We start from the raw sequence: 22,553 nt of genomic DNA, 5'->3' as shown, positions 1-22,553 counted from the left end.
CTATGTGAGCTGCCACTGCTTTCAGTAATCATCAGAGATGCTGAAGTTGTATTTTCCCCCAAAATAATGAGCCATCTCACATTATAGCTCCCATTCACTTCCCTCTCACAAGAAGCATCTGAAACTTTTGATTCCATTTGAGAACACAGTAATACAGTCCAGAATGATTTTATGAACTTCAAAATTTGCAAGAGCCCACAGTAAGTCTCAGCAGAGCTCTCGGTCTGCTTTCACTCCTTGCATTTGCTGTGCTGTTACCCACTTCTGTGTGCGTAACAGAGGATAAAACAGAAAACAAAACACTGAATTCCTGGACAGTTTCAATTTGGGGCGGTTGCTTGCTGCAGCAATTGAAATAACGTCATTCTACCAAAAGAAAGAAATGTAACTACCTTCAAGCTCATCTTCACTAGTCAGAATTGCACTGTTCAAAAGTATTTTCATAATCTGTTTGATGCTGAGTCACTCATTATGTCAACAACCTTGAAGACAGAAAGATGATCCATACATACAACCACCAATATCACTATTCTTTCTGCTGTCAATTTGTCCTCTCTGAAAATAAGAGGTCAAGCAAATAAAAATAATTCATTGCAAAAAAAGGCAATGAACTAGCCAAACACAGCAGTCTATAGTAAACGTCATATTTTTATAGTAGAGTTTATTAGGGAAAAAAGCTTTATAACAGCTTGAGTTGCATCCCATTCTGGTTTTTCTATATACACATACTTATATTTTGTACTTGAAGTTTCTGTTTAGCTATCGGGATAAAAAGAGCCCAATACCTGGACAGACCACACTTTCAGTATACCCTCTAGTATATATTGAGTCACGGTCTATCATACTTCCATTTAAACTCAAATAAAGAACAGCTATAATCCACTACCAAGAATTTTCTGGCTCTATAGAGAAAAGCATCTCAGAGCCCCCTTACCAGACTTGAGAAACTATGTATATGTTCACTTATGAAAATAAAAGAGTGAAACACCACAATAGCTACAAGTTACCAACTACCATTACCAAGTACTTAAGCCTATTCTTTGTGTGCCAATGTGCAAAAGCCTGTAGACAGCTTTATGTGGAGCAGCTGCTGGACCTCATGCTTGCACTGCCCCAAGTCCACTGAGGCTGTGCTTTTACAGAACAGCCCCCAGATGTTACCAGAAACAGTTTTGTCTTCTCTGCACGAGCACTGGGGCTCTGCTGACCCACAAACCCCCTTCACTTGCACCACGGACACAACACGCTCACCAGCAATGCTTTGCCTTTTCTAATAAAAAAGAACAGAAACACCTGAGTTGACTCAACGCAGCATCAGATGAGCCCTGCGCCCGGGCCAAAGGCAGCTGATGGCTGGGACTCTGGGAGGTGCTGCTGACCCTCCTCAGCAGCAGAAAGCAGCTTCAATCAGCTCCAGCTGCCTGAGAAACCGTGCCTGGGACACAGGTCTGACTGCACCCGTGCAATCCAAATGGAAGAGTTCTCACTGACTTCAGTCACATACAGCTGTTTCAAGTATCTAAATCACTACAGCGGCAATAGTGAAGTTAAGGGGTATAAGCTTCCTGTCAGCAGAGAGGTGTTACAATACCTCTTTTCTACTCTATTCGTTACAATTTTAGCAGTGAGAAGTTTCTTAAGAATGTGAAAAGAAACAGTAATTGTTAGTTGCTTGCTTAATTTGCACCTCACGTAGTGGATCTCTCCACGCACAGGCTTTTCTGAAATTAACTCCCAAGTTCTGGCAAAGAAAGTGAGAAGAATCTCAGACCTTCATTCGATTCTGTTTGATGCCTTCTACAATCTGCTCCATCTGCCGTAAAAACTGCTCACGAGAACCAGAAGATGCCATTGCTCTGGAAAGAAAAAAGGTAACAACTGACAGGGATGTGGGACAACACGTCATCTACAGCCGTCTTGCATATTTACCGATGTCCAAGAAGTCACACTGCTGAGTGCGCTGTGTAACAATTCATCTTTTTAATCACTGACTTCAGGTAACAGTGCAGCTCTTCCACTGGTATAAACTATCAAAGAGGGGAACAGAGACTACAGAGCTCACCAGAAGTGTTCTCCCTGTCAGTTAAAGTCTGTTCCTTTCTCTCCTATGTTGTACAAAAAGAATTAGCTATTAACTAACTAAAAGCACAAGCTTTTAAGAATAGCAGCTGTCGTGAATATCAAGAAAACTAGGAGAAGACTAGGAAATCAGAAAATACTCTAAAAAAAATGATTTCCTTAACAGGGAGAGCCCAGATGTGGTTTTAGACTTGTAACACGTCTTAAACATTATGAAGAAAAATAAATCAAAGAAAATACAATCATCCCCGCACACCCACCCAACAGAAAGCTAATCTAAAACCCAGCTGTCAATTACAGCATTGGTTTCTACTGCCTAGACAGAATCAAAAGAATCTCATCACTGAGCAAAACAAATCTACAATCCCTGCTGCAAAAGAAAAACATCGGAAATAATTACAACAAAACCCAGTAATTAAGTTAAACTTTTAGATATCACAATAGGGGAGGAAAAAATTAAATCATAAGAATATTGAAATTTCTGACCAACACAGGACACAAGAAAAAAGAGAAGCTCAGAATTTCACAGCAGAATTATAAAAAGATGTAATAGCAAGAATTGTTTAAAACTATTAAATCACCACCTCCTCCCCCATGACACACCTGAACTGTACTGCTATGACAAAAATTCATACTGGACTTTTTCTGAAGTCAAAAAACCCCAGAGAAAAATAACCGCCAGTTGCACCATAGATGGATCTTTGACCTCAAACTTCCCAGGGAACCATGATTTTACGTAAAGACTTCACACTATAACAAAACCTTTAAATATAGGGTTAGTTCATAATAAACATGTCTTGAAATATGTCTGAGCCTAGTGTTTTGTAACTAATGTAATAACCACAACTTCACAAAACTGAGAAAAATATTTAAATTAATGCCAGGAAAATGATGACTGAATAATTTCTTTCCACATCTGCAACTGAAGAGCCACATATTAAAAACATATGTTGGCTATAGAAGTTAGGCATTTCCAAGTCTGTGATTCCCCAAACATTGGCTTAAACAGAGTTAATAGGAGTTTACGTTCATAAAAACTTCCAACAATTTTAAAGTCTCTATAACTCATGCCCACTGCCATTTTTCCAACTAACTGTACTACTTATTGCAACTACCAAGAGAAAAAGGACCATTACTTACTGATGGAAGTTGTCATGAATAGAATTCAGTAAGTTAACCTGTGAATTAGAAAAAAAAAAAAAAAGAAATACACATTTGTCCTTTCTGGTATGAGATTTCAATAAAATGAAATTTAGTTTAGAAAATTGACTACGTAGATTTTGCTCTGACAAGCAGCCAGTTGTATGAAAAATCACCATGAGCTTTTTCAGAAGAGAAACCACAATCCTTTCATATTAGTAAAATCTATCCCAGTGGAGGGGCCACAGAAACCAGAAGCCTTGGACCACAACTGAGATTTTTAGTTTCACCGACACCCAATTACACCACTGAGAATTTTCTGGTGTGATGACTTTCCAAGCTAAAGCAATGAGGTAAAATGGTGTATAAATGTGTTCAACATGTGTTGAAACTTGACATATAAGTAACTTAACAGGTACTCATCCAGTGCTCAACAGTGACAGTGCACAAGCATATGTTGTGGCTGTTAGGTTTGCGTAATTAGTCTTACTTGTAGTGATAAGGCAGAACTGTTTCACTTAGGCATATCCCTGACTTATGCTTACAAGCCAAAACAGGATAGCAAATGCAGAAATATATTTTAAAAACCACCCCAAACAAACAAAAACATCCCACAAAACCAAGAACTAAGCAGTAACTCCTCACTGCCCAAACAAAAGAAACCCAGATTGTATTAACAGTACTGAAGATGCTGGTTTTGAAGCTATTAGCAGCTTAGCTCTGTCAAGAAGCTGCAACAAGAGCACCAATCTAAAGCAAAGCATTGCATTGGAGAGGCAAGGGGGGAGAAAAAAACCAAACAAACAGACCACCACATACACCCCAACTTTTGCTTCAGAGACTGGAACCAGTATCTCCACACAATACCATAAAGACAACAAGCATGCCAGGAACGGGTGAATTTCTGCACAGTTTTCATTGTGCAAAAGAGTTTTAAAGGTTTCCAAAGAGCTATGCATCATTACTCACTTGGCTTACACGTATTTTACAGGCTGTTACAAGATTAACTTCTAAAAAATACAGAATAGCATTTCATGTGTATGGCTTCTCTTGTAAGATCCTAACACTGCACTGAATCAAGACAGAAACAGCGTCACAGAAATATTTTGTTGCGCTCCCTATAAACTCCTCCAACTGTTTAAACTAAATGTGGAGCATATTCTATTAACCACCTTGATTTTTTCTTGCTTTCTATAAATTGCAGAGAGCACTAAAATTCACCAAGTAGCAATTAAAGTGATTCTTTCTTGGTGTTAAATACTTCTTGCAAGACCTGTGGTTAAACCTTCCAAGCAGTTTCTCCTTTTGATGAATATTTGAAAGTGTTCTGTACTAAGCAAACCTAAGCGTTCCAAACAGAATCAATCATTTGCCCCACTGCTACAGAAAGCTAAACTGCTTTCTCCCAAATCTAAAATCTTCCGAATGAGACAGTGACAAGCACATGCATGGCAGAATCTGTAGTTTTTCCTGACCTTTCTCTGAAAAATTCAAACAAATTCTGAACAGACTCAGAGGCAGCTAAGATGCTTAAGAATTCCTGTTACTCAGAAGAAAGAAATTATTGCATGACCCATCAATATTTGCTAAGTCCACATCCCTGCCTCAAGGTATTTCTTAAATGCATGCTTATTGTAATGTAATTACAGTTTATACTGCAAAACATTCTGTCATGAAAAGTAACTGCACAACTACTGTACAGTAAGAGTGCTGATGTCTTATATTACAAACAGCAAAACTAGCGTATAAATCCCAAGTCAAAGGCATTCTATAAAAAAAGCGTTTAAAAGTATTTTAAAAATTAATCTTTCACAGAATATGATTAACAGCTGAACTACACAGACACCTTTCATGTCAGAACTACAACCTTTATAGCCAAAATCCCACTGTATAACAATTCCTGCTATTGTTATTTTAACGCAATTATGCTGAGTGTATTTTATGAAAGGGGTGGGGGGCAGCAGAGGGAAGACAAGAACTAGCACAAGAATATTCCAGAAATCTTTATGAGGCACAGATGCCAAAGGCATCTTTTGTACATTACTAGATATTATAATTAAGGTTTCAGCAAGTAAATATTAAGAGCAACACAAGGAAACCTCAACTGTATTATACATTTAACAAAGTTAAGACTGCATCAGAAGATATTTAGACCTCTCTGGTGATTGACATGAAGCTAAAAGAAGCTCTTGATCTAACAGACTTAGGTAAGGCATTCGCCAGGACCACTGCCAGCCACTGTACCACCCGCTCCTGCACAGGCACGCAAGTTTTGCGGCTAGGGTTCCAGAATATTCACTATGTAACTGACATTACATGGTATCATCACTGTTGGTTTGATAGAAATAGATGCTTGAAAGAAAACTTTCAAGGAAAATTCATAATGGTATTTTTCAGGAGATGAAAAAGTTACACCACTAATTCCAAGATAATTTGAGTATCTTAGGGACCATCAGGTAGGCACTGTCTCACCTTGAACTGAAACCTCTCCCAGAAATTAGGTAAAGCACATGACAAATTCACCCCAGGTTAAACTTTGGTAAGATCCTGCTTTGTACTGCTCACTGACCTAACTAAAAATATATATACATATATGTATATACACACACACACCCCCTGCCCCAATAAAAAAAGCCATAAGGCTCAATTCAGCATAGAACTTGAGATGGTTTTACATATATTATTTACATGTGTTGTTGAATCACTTAGGTCACAGAAGTTACTTCTGAATTTATGGAGATGCAGCCTGAATTCTGACAACATCCATAGAACAGTATAGTACTTTTCCACAAAATAAAAGAGCCAGATCTACCCTGACACTGCAGTCATACCTTAAAATACTTCTATCAGGGTAAACTGGGGAAGGTCTAGAATGCTAGCGTGAAAAAAGTATTCTGGGTCATGGGGGTTTTTTCATCATCCTGGCCTCCAGAAAATCTGTAAGCAGCCCAGCTTTGTATGTTTGCCATAGCAAAAGGTACTAAGTTCTGCACAGAAGTAGAACATTGGTGAGCTTTCCAGCAGACTCAGATGGAGTACTTTTTAAGGTTTTCAAAATGGAAGCAAGGATACTGTACTCAGTTACTGTAGAACTAAGTAGGAGAGTCAGGAACAGATGAAGGAGGGTTTTCTTCCCCAGTGAACATTCTCTTGTACATGCCTAACATTATTCTGAAGGGCTGCTGCCCACCAAAAGTTCCTCCTGCTCCCCACCCCCACCCCCCAAACTACCTCTCCTCACAGTTCTACCACAGGTACAGTACATGCAGCATAGGTTAAGTGTTCAAAGAATATTTCTGTATTTAAACCTACTCCTTCAACAAGCAACTGACAGGATCGCACACCCTCTAAAGAAGCTACATAAATTAGTGACTTTTTTGAATTGGAAAACTGAAAACTACCTAGCACATGTATTACAATCAGCTGCTTAAAGGAACGAAATGGTTTGCATCTTCAAAACCAGGACATAAAGTGTATTTACACAGTCAGAAATGTGACTATTGCTTGTTTCACAAACTAAAATATATATAAGTAATGCAAGCCTAACTAATCGGTTCTTATTTTATTAGGACAAACAGAAGCCTGAAGTATCAAAGCACTATGTATTTTAAAAGTAATTTCATAATTTTTTTAGAGTCTTGACTGCTCCTATTTCTCCTTTACTAAAGTCACATGCTTGCCATTGTATAAAAAGAAAATTGCAATATCTTGATTAAGTCATCCCCAAGAAAGATGTGAACTCTATGTAGCAGGAAGAGAGGGGATGGGAAAAAACAAGTGACTTTCATGAAAACTACTCTTCTGATCCTGATGCAGTAGAATCACCAGCAACTGTAGCGTAGGCAGGCTCAGACCCCAAGAATTAACTCTAACGTTGCTGACAGCTGAGCAGCTGGAATTTGCTCTCCCAAGTTACCGACTGTAGCATTGGTTCAGAATAAAAAGATGATGACCAAAGAGAAAAAGAGGGTAATTTGGTCCTGTGATACCAAGACAGATATCTGCTACTCAAAGGTTACTCATGTTTTGTGAACACAATGTGCAGTACTGTACTAATAGCACTTCTTTTACAACACAGACCATTTCCCCCTCAACAGCAGAAATATTCTTATGAATCAGTTGTTTCATTTTTACTTAAAGACTGTTAACTCTACTCTGACAGGACTGAATATAGGTGAAAGCCAGGTAAGAACTATTTATCTCCTCCACAGCCTGAATATTTAGAAAACAGTAATAACATTTTCTTACCTCCTTTTCCAAATATACTTTCTTATCATCCAGTGTATTATAAAGGGTAAAGAACTGCTTCGTTTCTTTGTGAGTTGCTGAAACTGCAAACAAAAAGAAGGGCAGAATAATAAAAGAGCATGAAGTGAAATGGAATCTGTAAGAATACTTCATAGGCTTTATATAACATACTTTCCACTATCAATAACAGAACACACTCTTTAATACATTCTAGAAGAATATTCCCCCGCATGTAAATCTCCAGCAGGGTTTGCAGCTATCAGATTTTATGAGAACTCCACAGCTCAGTGTTTAAATTTAGCCTCAACTGCTGACAGACCTTTATGTGAACATACGCTGGCACCATTAGCTGTGCTTCCTTACTACTGTCTGTTTCCCCCTTCCTTCCTAAGCTTCACCCTTACACCATACAGTCTGCTGTGCTGCTACATTATAGTACCTATTTCAAGTTACACGTGTGCAAGATGCCCAAAGCAAGCTTTTACTGTTTCAAAGCCTTTTTTCTCTTCTTACAGTTTATTCATGCTGAAATAATACTGTCTGGCTTGGGTTATGATAGCGGGCGTTGGTCATAGCTTGGTGGGGAAGGTGAGGCTCAGGCATACATTGCCTTTGGGCCTACAAGATGATGACTGATACTCAAATCTACTAAGTATTCATCTGTTCTTTCATTCTTCAATGCCTAAGGACACCCAAGATATTTGTGATTCCCCAAAAAAGTTCAACAGTGAAGGACAGCTGGCAAAAATTATGGTTAATATGTTAAGCACTGTCTAGAACCACTGACCTGGAAAAAAAGTATGGGTTAAAAAAGATAAACCAGAGTGAAATCGTGGTCATTACATTAAACTATAAAGGTAACAAGTTGCCATCTTTAAATAAAATCTCTACTGAACCGATGCGCTGGACTAAGTTTTTGAATGGAACCATTTACAGACAGCATGACCTCCTTCCCATATCACAATGTCACTAAACATCCACATTTTTAAAGAAATCCTGACCAATTTGTGCAATTCTGTTCTCCAGCTGAAGCCCAACAGTAACCCACAGCTTGAAACCAAATCTTTTAGTGACAGAAATCCAGCAGTGGCTACTGCTGCAGTAGCAACACGTTCGGGACTAAAGAGGTTTCTCATTGCCACAGTACGATTGTGACACATGGTATACACATATAGTAGCCTCCACTTTTACATTACTGAGTACCAGGAGCAGGAAAGCACCGAGGAATTCCGGAATGCTTGGGATAGGTTGACAAGTTAATAAGGGCTGCTCTGCATGTTGCACAAAGATTCTTCCAAGGGCTGGAATCAGGCTGCTCCTTGAAAAACTGCACGAGCACAAAGATCACCAACAGGCTTACTTCAGGTGTGCTGTCTTAATCAGTTTGGGTTTTGCTGGACTGCTGCCAAATGGAAGAGGCCTTTCCCAAGAGAAGAACCTTCTCTTCCCTTTCTTGCAGCCACTCTGGTAGTCACAGATCTTTTATGAGTGGATTCCACACACCAATTCAGAAGAAAACTTTTCAGGATTTCCACCAAGTTAGAAAGTTGTGCCAGCTTATGGAGCCTTACGGGCACACACCACGGCCCACGTAAGGCAAGACAAAAAGAAGAGGAAGAAGGAGCCAAGAGCCTCAGTTATTCTCTTACAACCACAGCTTAATGTTTTCAAGGGAGGAGGATCAGTTAGGTCAAAATTAAAGCACAGAATACTGGCACCTAAAAGCATTCCAGTACAGAATCAGAGGTTGGAAGGCATCACTGAAGATCACAAGAAGCACCCCTTGAATCAAAGTTAAAAAAAAACCCAACCAAACAAAAACCCCACACAAACCAGGTTGTGGCAACTCTGAAGATGGCCTGAATCTGGCTAAATGAAAAGCCTCCAAAAAAATACCACCATTCACAGAAAGGCTTGCTAGAGATTTTCAGCTCTTATTTCCAAAAGCTCAACCTGTACAATGCAGGTTCCTGGCCACAACTGAGCAGTGTGTTATCTAAGTTACTACACACATTTTGTGCTACAGAAAATGAAGTCCCATAAAATTCAAGGCACCTTAAATCTACACCCAAAGCTGAAGAAGTCTCTTTGACCTTATCCCTTCTGTACTTCGTATATAAATGAAACCTCCATCTTCTGAGCAGGTAGATGCTCTGACCATAGGTTATTTGTCTGAATTCTCTTAGACATGACAGAGAAAGCAATCTATCGGAAATGTAATGCAAGACAACAAAACTGTCTTTATAGCTGGACTTGTTTAAATAAACTGCATGGCACATAAGAAGCAAAGCCAGGGGAAGGAAGTACTGGACTTGTATTCAGTTAAGTGCATTATTCTCTGCATTGAGTTAGACACCATACGTGGCAGAGAGCACACAGCTATGTCACTACAGATGCCTCTCGCCAGGCCAAGGGATTTGAATCCAAGTTAGACAACAATTTAGAACTGCTCAACCTTCAAGAGCTTGGTTCACACACATATTTAATGAATGCAGAGGTTCTTTAAAACATTTGCTAGTTCTCCTTGGTAGAAACTTTTTTTAGCTTATGCTAATACACAAGCTACATTAAATATACACCAGCAAGTGTACTGGTCTGTTAACAGTTTAACGGAACAATCTTAAAATTGTATTCAGTTTGCATGTTCAGTAATACCCATGCACAGCAAACACATATCTATCCAAAAAAAAGTCAGATGAGCACATTTTCCCATTTTGTAACTTCTTACCAGACAAAAAAAGAGCTAAGGACTATTTGTACTCTGATCTTACCAAGATACTGCAGGGTATTTATAAGTAAAAAATGAAAGAAAACATTCTCTTCAAGAAATTGCCTTTACTTCATAGTTTTTGACGTAGCGTGGTCCACAACCACGTATCTCATGTCAATGAAAACAATGAAAGCGAACTAATGCTAAAAGCAATTAATTAAACACAACTCAAATTTACAGCAACCTCACTTGTAAATGGTTAATTAAGGACTTCCTAAACACAGTGGTCATTAACCTAAACGACTGAACCTGTTGCAGACAGTTTACTCCAGAGATTTTGTGCATCAAGTTCCACCCTTAGGAAAATTTTATCACCAGCTTATAAAACCTTGAAAATAGGGCGTATGACATGGATACCAAAAGACCCTTAAAATAGCACAAAATTAGCAAGTGCTGTTGTTACATGCCATACGCTCAAAATGAAACGGCCCACCTTTCAGGGCTTAAGCCTTCAGCAGGATGCTCCTTGCTTGATATACATACCTTGACTGTAAAGTTCAATAAATCTCTTCTGATACTGCGTTAGCTCAGCTCGGCTGGGTACTTCATCAATCTTGCGTTGTAAAACGGCTATTTCTCTGTTTCTTCGTGCCTGAACAGAAAGTTAAGAGGGGAGAAAACAAAGCCTCTTCTTGCTCTCTTCTTAAAATGGATGAAGGCCCCCCACACCTTGCCCCAGCAATACCTTGTTACTACATAATTTAAGAAAAAAAAAAGCGCATTGGCTAAGGCTCAATTTTTTTTTCCTAATTGATTTGTGACAAAAAAACTTTTTAAGATTAGAAAACAAAAAGAAGTATTAGAAGTTACAAGATAAGAAAATTGCCGATAATTTTGTACAAGTAAATTCACAGACTTACTCACCAGTAACAGCCGGATCTTTTGAAGTTTATCTTTCTCAGTTTTGTACTGCTGTTCTATAATCCTGTTCGGCTCCTAGAATTTGAGAGCCCGATAGAATTGTGTATTAGAGCAGCATATGAGGGCTGTAGTGCAAAAATGTGCAGACTGGGCTTGTTTTCTATATTTGCCTGTCTTCTGTTTAATGGCTCCCACAGTAACACCACCATTTGCTGTTATTTTTTTAACAATGACTCAGAATCTGCATTAAAAACCTGACATCTTTTACTGTAAACAAGTGCATTTCGCTAGCTTTTAAACTTTTGACATTTTAGCTTTTAAGATTTGTCACACTTTAAATGAAGATACGTATTGGAAGATTGTCCATACTCCTTGTCTAAATGTTTATACTTTGATTCAGTGGCAGGGGTTAAGGATAAACATAGTCCAGGACAGAACATAAACCCTCCTCTGAGAAGTATTCTAGAATCCTGGATTGTGGACTTTTAAGATAATTTTTTCTTGTCTAAAAATTTAAGATTTAGGTTTACATTTTAATTTTTTCATGCTGTGTTCAGAACGACAGCAGTATCATGGAACCTGTAATCTACCTCATTTCAGAGGCATACATGTATCAAATATTTACCCATTAAATACACAAGTCATTCAAGCTTTTCCTTTTCTGTTCATTCATTATTCATTGCCATCAGTGTGGATGCACTTGTGTTAAAGCCTAACTTCTGACAGCTGCTCATGATATGCGACGTACTGAGCCACTGAAAACCTGTGCTTTCATCCTTCAACAAAATCCATTTTTAGGGGGGGAAAAAAAGCCACCAAAACAAACATGCTTTCCAAAGAAGGCCTGTTTTTGTCAGAGCTATGCACTGCTTTTAATACCCAGAGATTTTCCTCAGGTACCACAAAGAAAGTAGTAAAATGCACAAAAAACCACCCGTGAGTTAGCCCCATGGATTCTCCAAGAATAATGAAGAACATTACAGCTATTTTCAGTCTATTGTATTTCTACGACTATTAGTCTGAACTGTGGCTCTACCAGGGGGGAAAGAACAGATTTTTTCAGAGATTGCAACAGATACTTTAATGCTTATGAGTACATTCCCAAATTCAGGACCTAAACCAACATTTTAAAACACGCTGAATATAGACATTTGCTATTACCTGTTCCTCCCCATTTTCCACTGCCTCAGCTTTCAAATTCTCAATATTTTGTTGAAGTCTCTCCATTTCTTCCTTTAAAACAAACAAACAAATTTATGCAGCTTTTAACTGAGACCTATCTTCCTAACAGGGGAGAGCAGGAAGCTTGACAACATACACCTTGAACAAAATTGTGGAGCTGACCACACACTTTATATTTAAATTTGTGAGATTAAACAGCATTCCCTACTTAAGGGTAAGGCATCCATTACTACTCATTACATAGAACTGTCTGTTTTTATCAAACATGGGAACAGATTTATTTCTCTCTTTCAAATATACTAGATCCAGCTTAGACAACTAATGACTGACATCGAAAATGAGACTGAAGAAGCAAAGGAGTATTACAACAGTAACAGCACGACACAGGACTGCAACATATGGCACTTCTAGAAACGAACAAATCTAAAATTACTTGCAAGGTAGTTTCCACTGCAATCCTTCAGAGATTTCCAAAGGAGTATGTATGGGAAAACAAGGTTCCTATGCTCAGTCTACACCTCAGGGCACCACTTCTTTTTACTGCTTTTCGTTCTATTAAATCCCATCCGTTACCGTTTAAACGGTAGAAAATGAAAACTATTCTCTCCAACCGTATTTCTAGTCAGTCCATAAATACAGCAGTAAACAGCAAAACAGCTATTATGCAGTAAAACTGAAACACGCCCTGAAAACTGCAATAGCTTCATCTCAGTCTTGTCTTTTTTTGGTGTGTTGCTCCAAGGCTAAGGGCCTTCAGGAAGCCCGCCTCTTGGCACTGTACCTCCCCTCAAGTCAGTGTTGGCTGCATTATCCAAGAAGAGACAATCCATTCCAGGTTCTGAGTAGCACAGGTGGGTATCTAGTACCACCTAATAGCAAGTTTAGGTGTCAGTGCTCCCCATCAACCCGCCCTGAGTTGCTCTCAGCAGAATGGTAACGAAACCAAGGAGAGCCACAGCTGTGACCAGGGTAAGGCTGATCCGGCATTCCATGTTTGGGAACTGCCCTGTACGACAGTCTCAGGCACAACGGCACATTGAAGGCCACAGAAACTCAGATGCCTTGGCAGCCTTCCTTACACCTCCCTGCTCCAAGGCAGGGGGCAAGTCCAGCTAGTTGATCTAGTTCCAACCTTCTTGGTCTTCAGCCTTGTTGCAGATACAATACACTGCAGAACTGAGCAATTGTCCATAATTCTGCTGCAAATCAAGCCGGGGGCAATATTCAATATAAACCTGGAACTACCAGTAAACACACACAACACAACAAATTGGGAAGAAGTATAATGCTTATTTACCAAGTTTTAAATGAATCCTTACTTAAGAAACTGAAACTTACCCTACAATGTGCTTTGAACTCTTGCTCCTGGCTTTTTAGGTTTTCATTCATGGCCACCAGCGCTCGCAGACTCTGTAATAAGCTAAATTTGAAGATCTAGTAAGACACATTAGATTTTTACTTTCTAATTTATAAACAGATGAGAACTAAAAGACATTTGTCCAGCAAAATCTGTGTAAATTAAAACCCCAAGTATCACCACTGATATACAAAAGTCAAAATAAAAATGTAGTATTACACAAGAGTATTTTGATGTGTTTGCTATGTTCTGGCCTCATTATTGTGGAGGTTTTGAGAAAGACTCCTGTTTAATTTATGTGAGCTGAAGGCTTCCAATATGAAGAAAATAAATCAGGAAGGCCTCATCTACTTGTCAAACGTGTCTAGGGTTTTTCTGCTTTAAACACCTACAATTATTTTCAACTACAGATCGACACTTTTCATTCTGACTGAACACTATGGTAATATTTTCCTGTCTTTAGAAAGCAAGCTGGAGAATTATTTAATTTTTAAATTTTAATTATTAAGGTTGACAAAGCAAGAAAAATTCAATGATTCATTTTAAAACCACCATTTTTCAGAATTTCACAGGTCACAAAGGAAGAAACTTACCTAGAATCTGCTTGGGATTCTATTGTTTCTAAGGCTGCCAATTCCTTGTCCAGCTTTTCACTGTAACTCTTAACCTAAGGGTTGCAATTAGGAATCAATTGAAATACACTTCCACACATAAAATATTTCAAGGTACTTAGCATTCCCACACCATGCGATCAGCGAGTTAAGCTGTCAAAAGCCTTCACCATTTAATACATCACTCCACACACAGAGCTTCTCAAAAATGATTCTGCTAGAATCAGTACACAGAAAACCAAAGAAGGATTACCTCTGTTAATGTCTTTTTTGCTTCTGTACATTTTGCCTGCAGATCAGTACATTTAGCTTGCAACTATTATGAAAGAGAAAGAAAAAGAGTTTGATTCTGTATTCATGTCAATTACACCTGTAACAGAGAATAGCAATTTTTGAGCTGTTAATAAAGGTTGTCTATTAAACAATACACCAACCATCACAAACACCATCTTTTCTTGTCATCTACTCTAAGAGCATTTGATTACAAGAATTCTGGTTGAATATTTAATTAACAGCAGCAAACATGTATTAGGTCCCAGAATAAACAGCAGCTTTTCAAAGATAGATGTGAACAGAATGTGAACTTATTAGACAGGATCTCTCCTAAACTGCTCAAAGTTATCGAGCCCAGTTACACTGGTCTGGTTTCACACTAGGCTAAAGAAAAGAGTCCCATTTCATACTTTTCCAAGTAAGTCAGGGTGATTCAAGACTTGCATAGAAATGCCATGGCACCATACCACAGACATGCTCATAGCAAATAAGCAAGCTGGTTTATGATTTTGTGTAAATATGGGAAGTCTAATAAGGCAGTTAGCAAAACACCACTGGATATTTCACTTGTCCAATAATTTATAAAGGCTAATTTTAGAAGAAAATCCTTTTTTAAAGTCCTTTTATAAAAAATAAAGATTAAATTGCAAATCGTAACAACAAAAATGGGACATGGGTTACAGAAGTAGAGCAGAAGTGTTGCAAACAAAGAATCGCACATTTCGGTTTCTGTTCCACTTTTTTCATGCTGCTCTTCACAACACAGAGCTGTGACTCATCCCTTTCCACAACCAAATTTATAAAAAGACAGCTTTTTTCATTGTTTTCCATATTTTTCACCAGTAATTCACCAACAGACTGAATTATAAGTAGGTGGGCAAACCCCAAAACAATTATAAGCCTGCAGTCCACATCTCACGAACACTGACCTAAAGATTAAAGAACTATTTGTTATGAGAACTCTTGCCAAAACTTACTGCAGTACCAAAGCCAGAACTTCAAACATGTTTTAAAAGTGGGGTCTTGACTGTCACTGATTTCAAAAGCAGTCTTTGGCAAGTGGTAAAAAAAAAAAAAAAAATAGTTTAGCCAGGAAACTTTTATTAAAGTGATAAAAGGATTATATTTGGGTTATAGCTGTCAGTACTTTTTTCCCCCACATGAAAACTCAGCACTGAGACATATGTACTGGAAATAGCAACCCAGAATTAAACAGCTCTTAACTGCTAAAATGACAAATAGCATGATAACAGATTCAGAAATACTTAAGTTTTCCTGTGGATTATGAAGTTTGTTTGGCAGTTAGAAGAAGATCTGTAATAAAGTAATGACTGCATCAATTTTGTGTGGTTTACAATGTTTCCTGCCCACCCCAAACTGCTTTCTTCTCAGCAGTAACTGGAAAGCAAGCAAATACATTCATTCATACGCCAGGGAAGCCGGTAAAGGAAATTACTTGCACCAGGCACGAAGATGTAATCCAGTCAGCATATATCTAGTTACAGGCATATTCTGTATTGCTAATTCAGTAGCCACAATATGCTACAATTCTCTAGAATGGGAGCCATCTGTTACAGGAAAATGCTTTTGAACATTTCAGTCATTGAGGCTGCATAGACTTTGTCAGATCCTTTCTGCTTTCCAGATCATAACAGCACAACACAGAATAGCTGCAAAAGCCACCCACAACTGCTAAGCTCATTTACCAGCCTCTCCTACTGCTCAACTAGGCAAGAAACATCAAGGAAACAGCAGGAGTGGGGAACTGTGCTACTGCACTTTTTCGTTGTTTGAAACCTGAGCTAGCTGTCACAGTTTCCTTAATGCTACTCTTCCTACACAACCGTACCTGGGCTGTCCTCCCCAAAATCCCGCTTGAGCCAACTGCCTCCAAGAACACCAACTGTTCTCCCAATGCAAGGGCTGTGGTGCAGTGTTCTGGTACTGCACTTCTTTAAAAAAAATTCAAACTAAGCACGCTTCCAGTATGCCTACATACTGACTGCAGAAAAACTGCAGATGGATGTGAGCTGGTGGGCACAACCAAAAGCTGCAGAACTGTACTAGAATATCTTTGAAGTTGAGCAAGCTTGCCCCTTGTTACAACAGGGCAGTGTTTAACACTTGTCAGTCATGACAACAAAGCATCTTATCCGGAACAAGTCTGCAACCTGCTTAGCTCAGAGCAGATGCTGGAAGAGCCTGCATCTGTCTCCATTCTACAACATACACACAACACATCTCCCTCATATGCCCGTCTCATAGCCATCGTGGTTTAGAAGAATTGATGTGTGACAGAAACACACTGCAATGACTTAGGATACACTGAACATCCTCTTGTTTTCCCTGCACTCCTGAAATTCCAAAGATCTCATTCTGCAATTTCTGTTTCTACTTCAGGAAAAACACTCAAACCAACATGGGAATTCATGCAGGATTTAACTCTCTGTAAGCCCATATTATGATTTTGGGAGCCTGACACATCAGCCTGAATTTAAATGCTAGGTATTGTCAGTATTTTTTTTTAATAACAGTCAGCATCTTGACAAGGCACCAAAGTTATGTTTGACATAGACATGGAAAACTCGTATTACCAAAGTGTTAAAAGAATACAAACTCAAGTGAAATAAATAAGTCAATGTGTATTTAATTTCAGTATATTATAATACTTCCTAGTATTTCACTCTAGAACAGGGAGAAATTGTGACAGACATGGTTTACATTCAACATACAGTGCAACTAACAGTTGTACAGGGTTATTGACTATGGAAAAAATGCCATTTTTAACAGATGAGGCATACCAATAGGGCAACACAAGAAATGCATCAGTTTAAGAAGAACAAAAAACACCCCCTTGTTCAGCATGTTCCAAAGGAAATGCGTTCTAATATTTACCACTTAAACTGTCATTCTCTACCCTCTGAAAATTCTTCTTTGTGCAAAATAAAGTAAGAAGAAACTGCACCAGTTCTTCATAAAGCTTTTATTAAAGTTGGGAAAAAAGAAGAGAAAAAACACAGAGCAGGATAGGCAATTAGTCTTTCCAACTTTTTGTGCATAGGTTTTATTTCTATAGCTTTATTTAAACTTAGTATTACTTGAATGCTAGCCAGAGATTCAAAAACATGCCTTACTGAAGAGTTCACAGCATATGCTTTACTGAAAGGAGATTTAAGTCTTGAAGGAATAAATATCCTTTAAATAGAAGACTTTAATGTACTGTTAAAGACTCTTCTAAAAGTAGAATTTTAAAAAAAGTCAGGTCTAGTAAGTGGCTGAGGTTAAAAATCTGGTGCTGCCATAGTTACACCATAGTAGGTAAGGCTTTCAAAACTACCATTCTTCTACCTCTGTTGTTTCTAAGACTGAACACTCTACTGCCTCATAAAACATGCTATACAGCGCTATCTTTTGGAGCCCCTGTACCCCAACATTTAATAGGCAAAACCAGTCAAGATGTAAGGCGTTAACACATTGCTGACAAGAGCAGAGCAAAACAAAAAACAGATGAAGGCTGCTGGAGCAGCGCTGTACTTGACAAGAGTATCAACCACAGAAGTCAGCCACAGTTTTTCCTCAAGTATATTTGCTTTTGGCAAGCTCTTCCAATTACGGACTCTGATGCACTATCTTTTCACCAAATTCTGCAAGCTAGAGGTAGCATGTTGCTGATTACAGCAGTATGCATAATTAAAAGCAACATTTCATTAATGGCGTAACTTCTCCACTTGTTCTTTTCTAGGTTTAAATGGCAATAGCACAAGTAGGTTAAAACACAGGAATGGTGGTTCTTGCTCCTACTTACAGAGTATGCGCACAAATGCAAGAGCCTTTGCCCCCCTAAAATAAGTGTGAAGATGTGAACCAAGCAGTGACTGTGTAAAACCACCCCCAAACAAACAAGCAAGAAAAAAATCCCACCACAGTCAGTCCTGAGACAAGCTGGCTCATATGAAAGACAGGATGTAATAAAAAGCCATTTCTAGCACATTATAGAGTAACCTCCAAAATTGTTTCTTAAAATCATGGAAACAGCCCATTCAACACTATAGCTAAGTAGTCAAATGGAGATACTTCCTCTGTTTTTCTCCAAGACAGGTGGGGTGGGGGGGAAGGAAAAGCATGTTTTGATTAGCTAGCCCCTTCCTCACAGACAGGGCTATACAATTTTTTAATATAAAATCAGCCACATTGTCTTAGTAATAAATGTGCAAGCAAGACATTCAGAGATGCTGAAATGAATGTTCAGCATGACAAATTGCTCGTACAGAAGATAGCTTGCAAGTTTTTTTCTTGATGGCAAAAACATTGTGATCAACCACATTTATCAATGTTTTCTTCTTTATTACATACACAATACTTACCTCTTCCAGGAGTTTCGTTTTTTGCAAAATCTGCTTATTCAGAGATGCCACCTTCCTTCTATGTTGCTGGGCAGCTCCAAGCCTTTCTGGTCGCTCCTCAGCAGAAAGCTCAGATTGCTAAAATAAGCAGTAAGAACAGCCTGTTGGACCTCATGCCATGACTTTTTGCTTCTTCAATAGCTCAGGAAATGCCAAAGTAGAATAAACCTGTGATACTCCTTATCAAGAACTGTGTCACACTATCCAACAGAAAGAATGCATTCCTGATTTATCTCGCATCAAGATAAGGAAGTGGCTGAACAATTGAATTGGATCGCAAAGGTAACAGGTAAAGCAAGCTAAAAATGAAGTCAGGTGCCCTGAGACAGGTGGAAAAATACTACAGCATACTAGAAGAAACAAAGTTTTTGCATCCGTGCTGCAGTTAAACCTGGTAGAGTTCTTAAGTGGAAAATACAAAAACATGCTAAAACTATGTTAAGCAGTGGTATTTACTGACCTTGTTGAATCAGAGATGCTTCATACCCCAATAAGTAGATATATAGAACTATAGAAAGAATTGAAAGCCTTGAAAAATTGTATATTTGGATTCTGAAATACTAGTTTGGATGCATCTTTATGCTGAATGACAAGGACATACTTGGTGTGGTAGATACATTTAGCACTTCAAGCATTTTTTTTGTGCATGTGTGTGTGCTACTGACACCAGTCTCTGAAAACCACTCAATCCAGCACGCATTACCAAGAAAGTGTCTCAAATACATAATGAAGATAGCAATCTGGCTCCAGTCTCCTGTTCTCTCTGAATTGTGAAATGAAAGCTGCCAGAAGCATTCCTTACTGGGAATAGTATTTGTAATAGAAATTGTGTATTTGCTATAGACAAAAGAATGAGTGAAACTCAGTAATAGCTAGATGTCTAAGTGGTTATTTGCCTCAACAGTGTTTGTACCTTTTGGAAGTCCTCACTTTAATACTCCATCCATCTGTTTTGGTAATTTCCCTCATGCACTCTGACTTCTTTTTCCAGTTAATCCATTTTCCAATATTTCATTAGAAAAACTGTTAATTTTCAAGTATGTCAGGTGTCAATTTGCAGAGTCTGTCAAAGACTTCAATACCAAGTGCTTTTTGAACAATTATCAAATGTTGACAACCGCTGCAATGTACAACCAGCAAAAATGTTACGGGAAGTACGAAATCCTCCTCACTCATATTTGCTCCTGGTATCCACTCTAGGCAGACGGGTAGAGCCAGTCTTCATTAACAGCTTAATTTTAAATAAAAATAAGAGGCAAAACCTGTCTTCCTCTTCTCCATTTCCTGTGTCATTCATATTGAAGAGCAGCTTAATGATTTGTTAGTTTTACATCCACAGCAAGAAAAGACCGACTCAGATATCTTAACCCAAGTCACATGGGTACTTTCCATTTGTTGGGAAAGAAAAAAAAATGCCTCTAAGCAACATCTGTAACACTGAACTATTCAAGAAATACACATTCAGATTTACTTATTCCTCTAATTTAGTCGTCACATTCCCTCATCATGTCATGCATTCTAAGACTCCATCCTCCTCATCATATGATTAGCCTATCTAATATGCATAATGTGCAAATCAAGAAAACTGGAAATGCAAGAGAAAGAAACATAAGCTAAACCAATCTGAGACTGCTCTTGCAAAAATAGTAAAAATGCACACAGTACAGCTTTGGCATAAAGAAAGGTCACCTCTCAAAAAGTGGGCTGTTAAAACTTGCTTTCTGAAAATGGGAAATAACCATCACTGTAATACAGAGGTTTCTGCAGAAAAATCCTTTTGGTCTGCAAATGAAAAAACTAGGGTTAAGACTCACGCAGTCAAAGCAGGCTAAGGATCTGCTCTGCAGCAACACTACAAAGTTCCCAAGGAATTGGGTTCCAGTTTGTTGAGAAAAATGCATCTTTTAGCACAGAAGGAAGAAAGTACAAGTTACAGAAACTACTTTGCTTTTGACAGTATTGTTGTCACCTGGTCTCTTACTAGACCAAAACAGCCATTGCCTTTTGAACATAATTTAAGAAAGTCATATCTGAGCACCAGTGTCTCTGACTATTTAAGATCATCAGTTTGGTACTCTATCTCAAAACAAGAACTTCAGTTACATGTGACAAGAAGGGACACGTGGATACATCCTTCAACTTCTCTGTTAACACACATTATCCCCCACTGCTGACAGGTGTAGACTCACTTCTGCACTCTTCCTGTTCCCCACAACTGCTCAAATGCCCTAAAAAATTTAGCCAAATCAAGCAAGTTAAACAAGAAGTGTTAATAGCCTTTTTCTATGACAGAATTTAAGTTAAAATGCCATAATAATTGTGCATAAGGATCACTGAACTATGGCAGCTCAAAAACTGCTAGCCAAAATAAATGGCTAATTCTAGACTTCAAGAGCCTGCCTCCCACTGTTCACATGTAGAAGTTTTAAATGGGAAGGAGGAAGGAAGGATATGCAAGTAATGTTATTCTTCGTAATGAGATACTCTCACACAAATCCGTGCTTATAGCACTTTCCAATAATTAATGATCTTTCTTTACAGAACTTCACATTCTTAAAAAAAGAGTCTGTACAAAAATACAAATTTTGCAGCAGTAGTAAATATAGTAATTAGTTGTGTTTGTATCTTCATGTTCAACCATTCTCCTTACTAGCAAATAGACTTCACAGGTTTAGATCTGTGACCAATTCCATCATTAGTTATAGTTAGTCCCCATCCCTGGCAGTGCCCGAGGCCAGGCTGGATGGGGCTTGGAGCAACCCGGGCTGGTGGAAGGTGTCCCTGCCCGTGGCGGCGGGGGTGGAATTAGGTGATCTTTAAGGTCCCTTCCAACCCAAACCGCTGTATAATAATTACCTCAGTTTGAGGTTCAGTCTCAAGCCCACAGGGGGTGTTGGGTAAAAAAAACCAAAATATCTCCAGCCTGTAGCAGTTCAGATTTGTTTTCAGTCAAGTTCCATGCAGATCTTTAGCAGTTATTTCAATGTAATTTGCTGTCATTTTTCCTTGATGCTTTCCCAAGACCCAGGAACCCAAAGATAAAAATCACTGCATATAACTTTATCTTTGAGGGTTTCCTCAAACCAAAAAAAAAAAAAAAAAAATCTAATTTAATATCTTCCTTGAACAACAATCCCTAACCACACTAAATGGTTGAAATGCTCATTAGATGTTACTTCAACTGACTGTTTAAGGTGTAATAGTAATCTTTGATATAGGAGTACAGAAGTCAAATAATATTCTGAGTCAACTTCTCAAGACAGAAGCAACTTACAAACAGCATTTAGAACTGTTGTACAGGATTCTCCTTCAGGAATTTTTGAAGGGGGTAGTTTTGAGACAGCACTTCTCTAGTTTTAGTTGTTCTCTCATTTTACCAGGGAACAAGCTTTCCTCCTATTCTACTCCTAGAAAAAACCACTTGTTATTTATGACTATACTTACAGATCCTCAGAGTAAGAATCCTTCCAACAAGCAAAATCAAAGCTACTTTGAATAACTGTCCTTAAAGCTGGTGACTAATAGACAGACAAAAGCCATGTCAATAGTTTCCTGCCAGGATTTTTAGGAAGTGAGGAACAACACTGGTATCTGCCTTCCAGTTTGCCCAGCAAGTTAATAGCAGCAGA

At 38.4% G+C, this 22,553-nt stretch overlaps 1 protein-coding gene across 1 annotated transcript in view; it reads right to left on the bottom strand.

Annotated features, from left to right (window-relative positions):
• Window positions 1-22,553, bottom strand: part of CCDC93 (coiled-coil domain containing 93) — a 51,288-nt gene that overhangs the window by 4,502 nt on the left and 24,233 nt on the right. Inside the window, exons 12-21 of the mRNA XM_055718253.1 lie at window positions 18,886-19,002; window positions 14,502-14,564; window positions 14,231-14,304; window positions 13,619-13,700; window positions 12,260-12,331; window positions 11,102-11,173; window positions 10,721-10,829; window positions 7,468-7,550; window positions 3,220-3,257; window positions 1,772-1,856 (exon numbers count right to left, since the gene is read on the bottom strand). Coding sequence (XP_055574228.1) covers window positions 1,772-1,856; window positions 3,220-3,257; window positions 7,468-7,550; window positions 10,721-10,829; window positions 11,102-11,173; window positions 12,260-12,331; window positions 13,619-13,700; window positions 14,231-14,304; window positions 14,502-14,564; window positions 18,886-19,002 — 795 coding nt within the window. The remainder of the gene's footprint in view (window positions 1-1,771; window positions 1,857-3,219; window positions 3,258-7,467; window positions 7,551-10,720; window positions 10,830-11,101; window positions 11,174-12,259; window positions 12,332-13,618; window positions 13,701-14,230; window positions 14,305-14,501; window positions 14,565-18,885; window positions 19,003-22,553) is intronic.

Source organism: Falco cherrug, chromosome 8, assembly GCF_023634085.1.
Source record: "Falco cherrug isolate bFalChe1 chromosome 8, bFalChe1.pri, whole genome shotgun sequence".
Taxonomy (NCBI): Eukaryota; Metazoa; Chordata; class Aves; order Falconiformes; family Falconidae; genus Falco; species Falco cherrug.
This window is presented reverse-complemented; position numbering and strand designations above follow the sequence as displayed.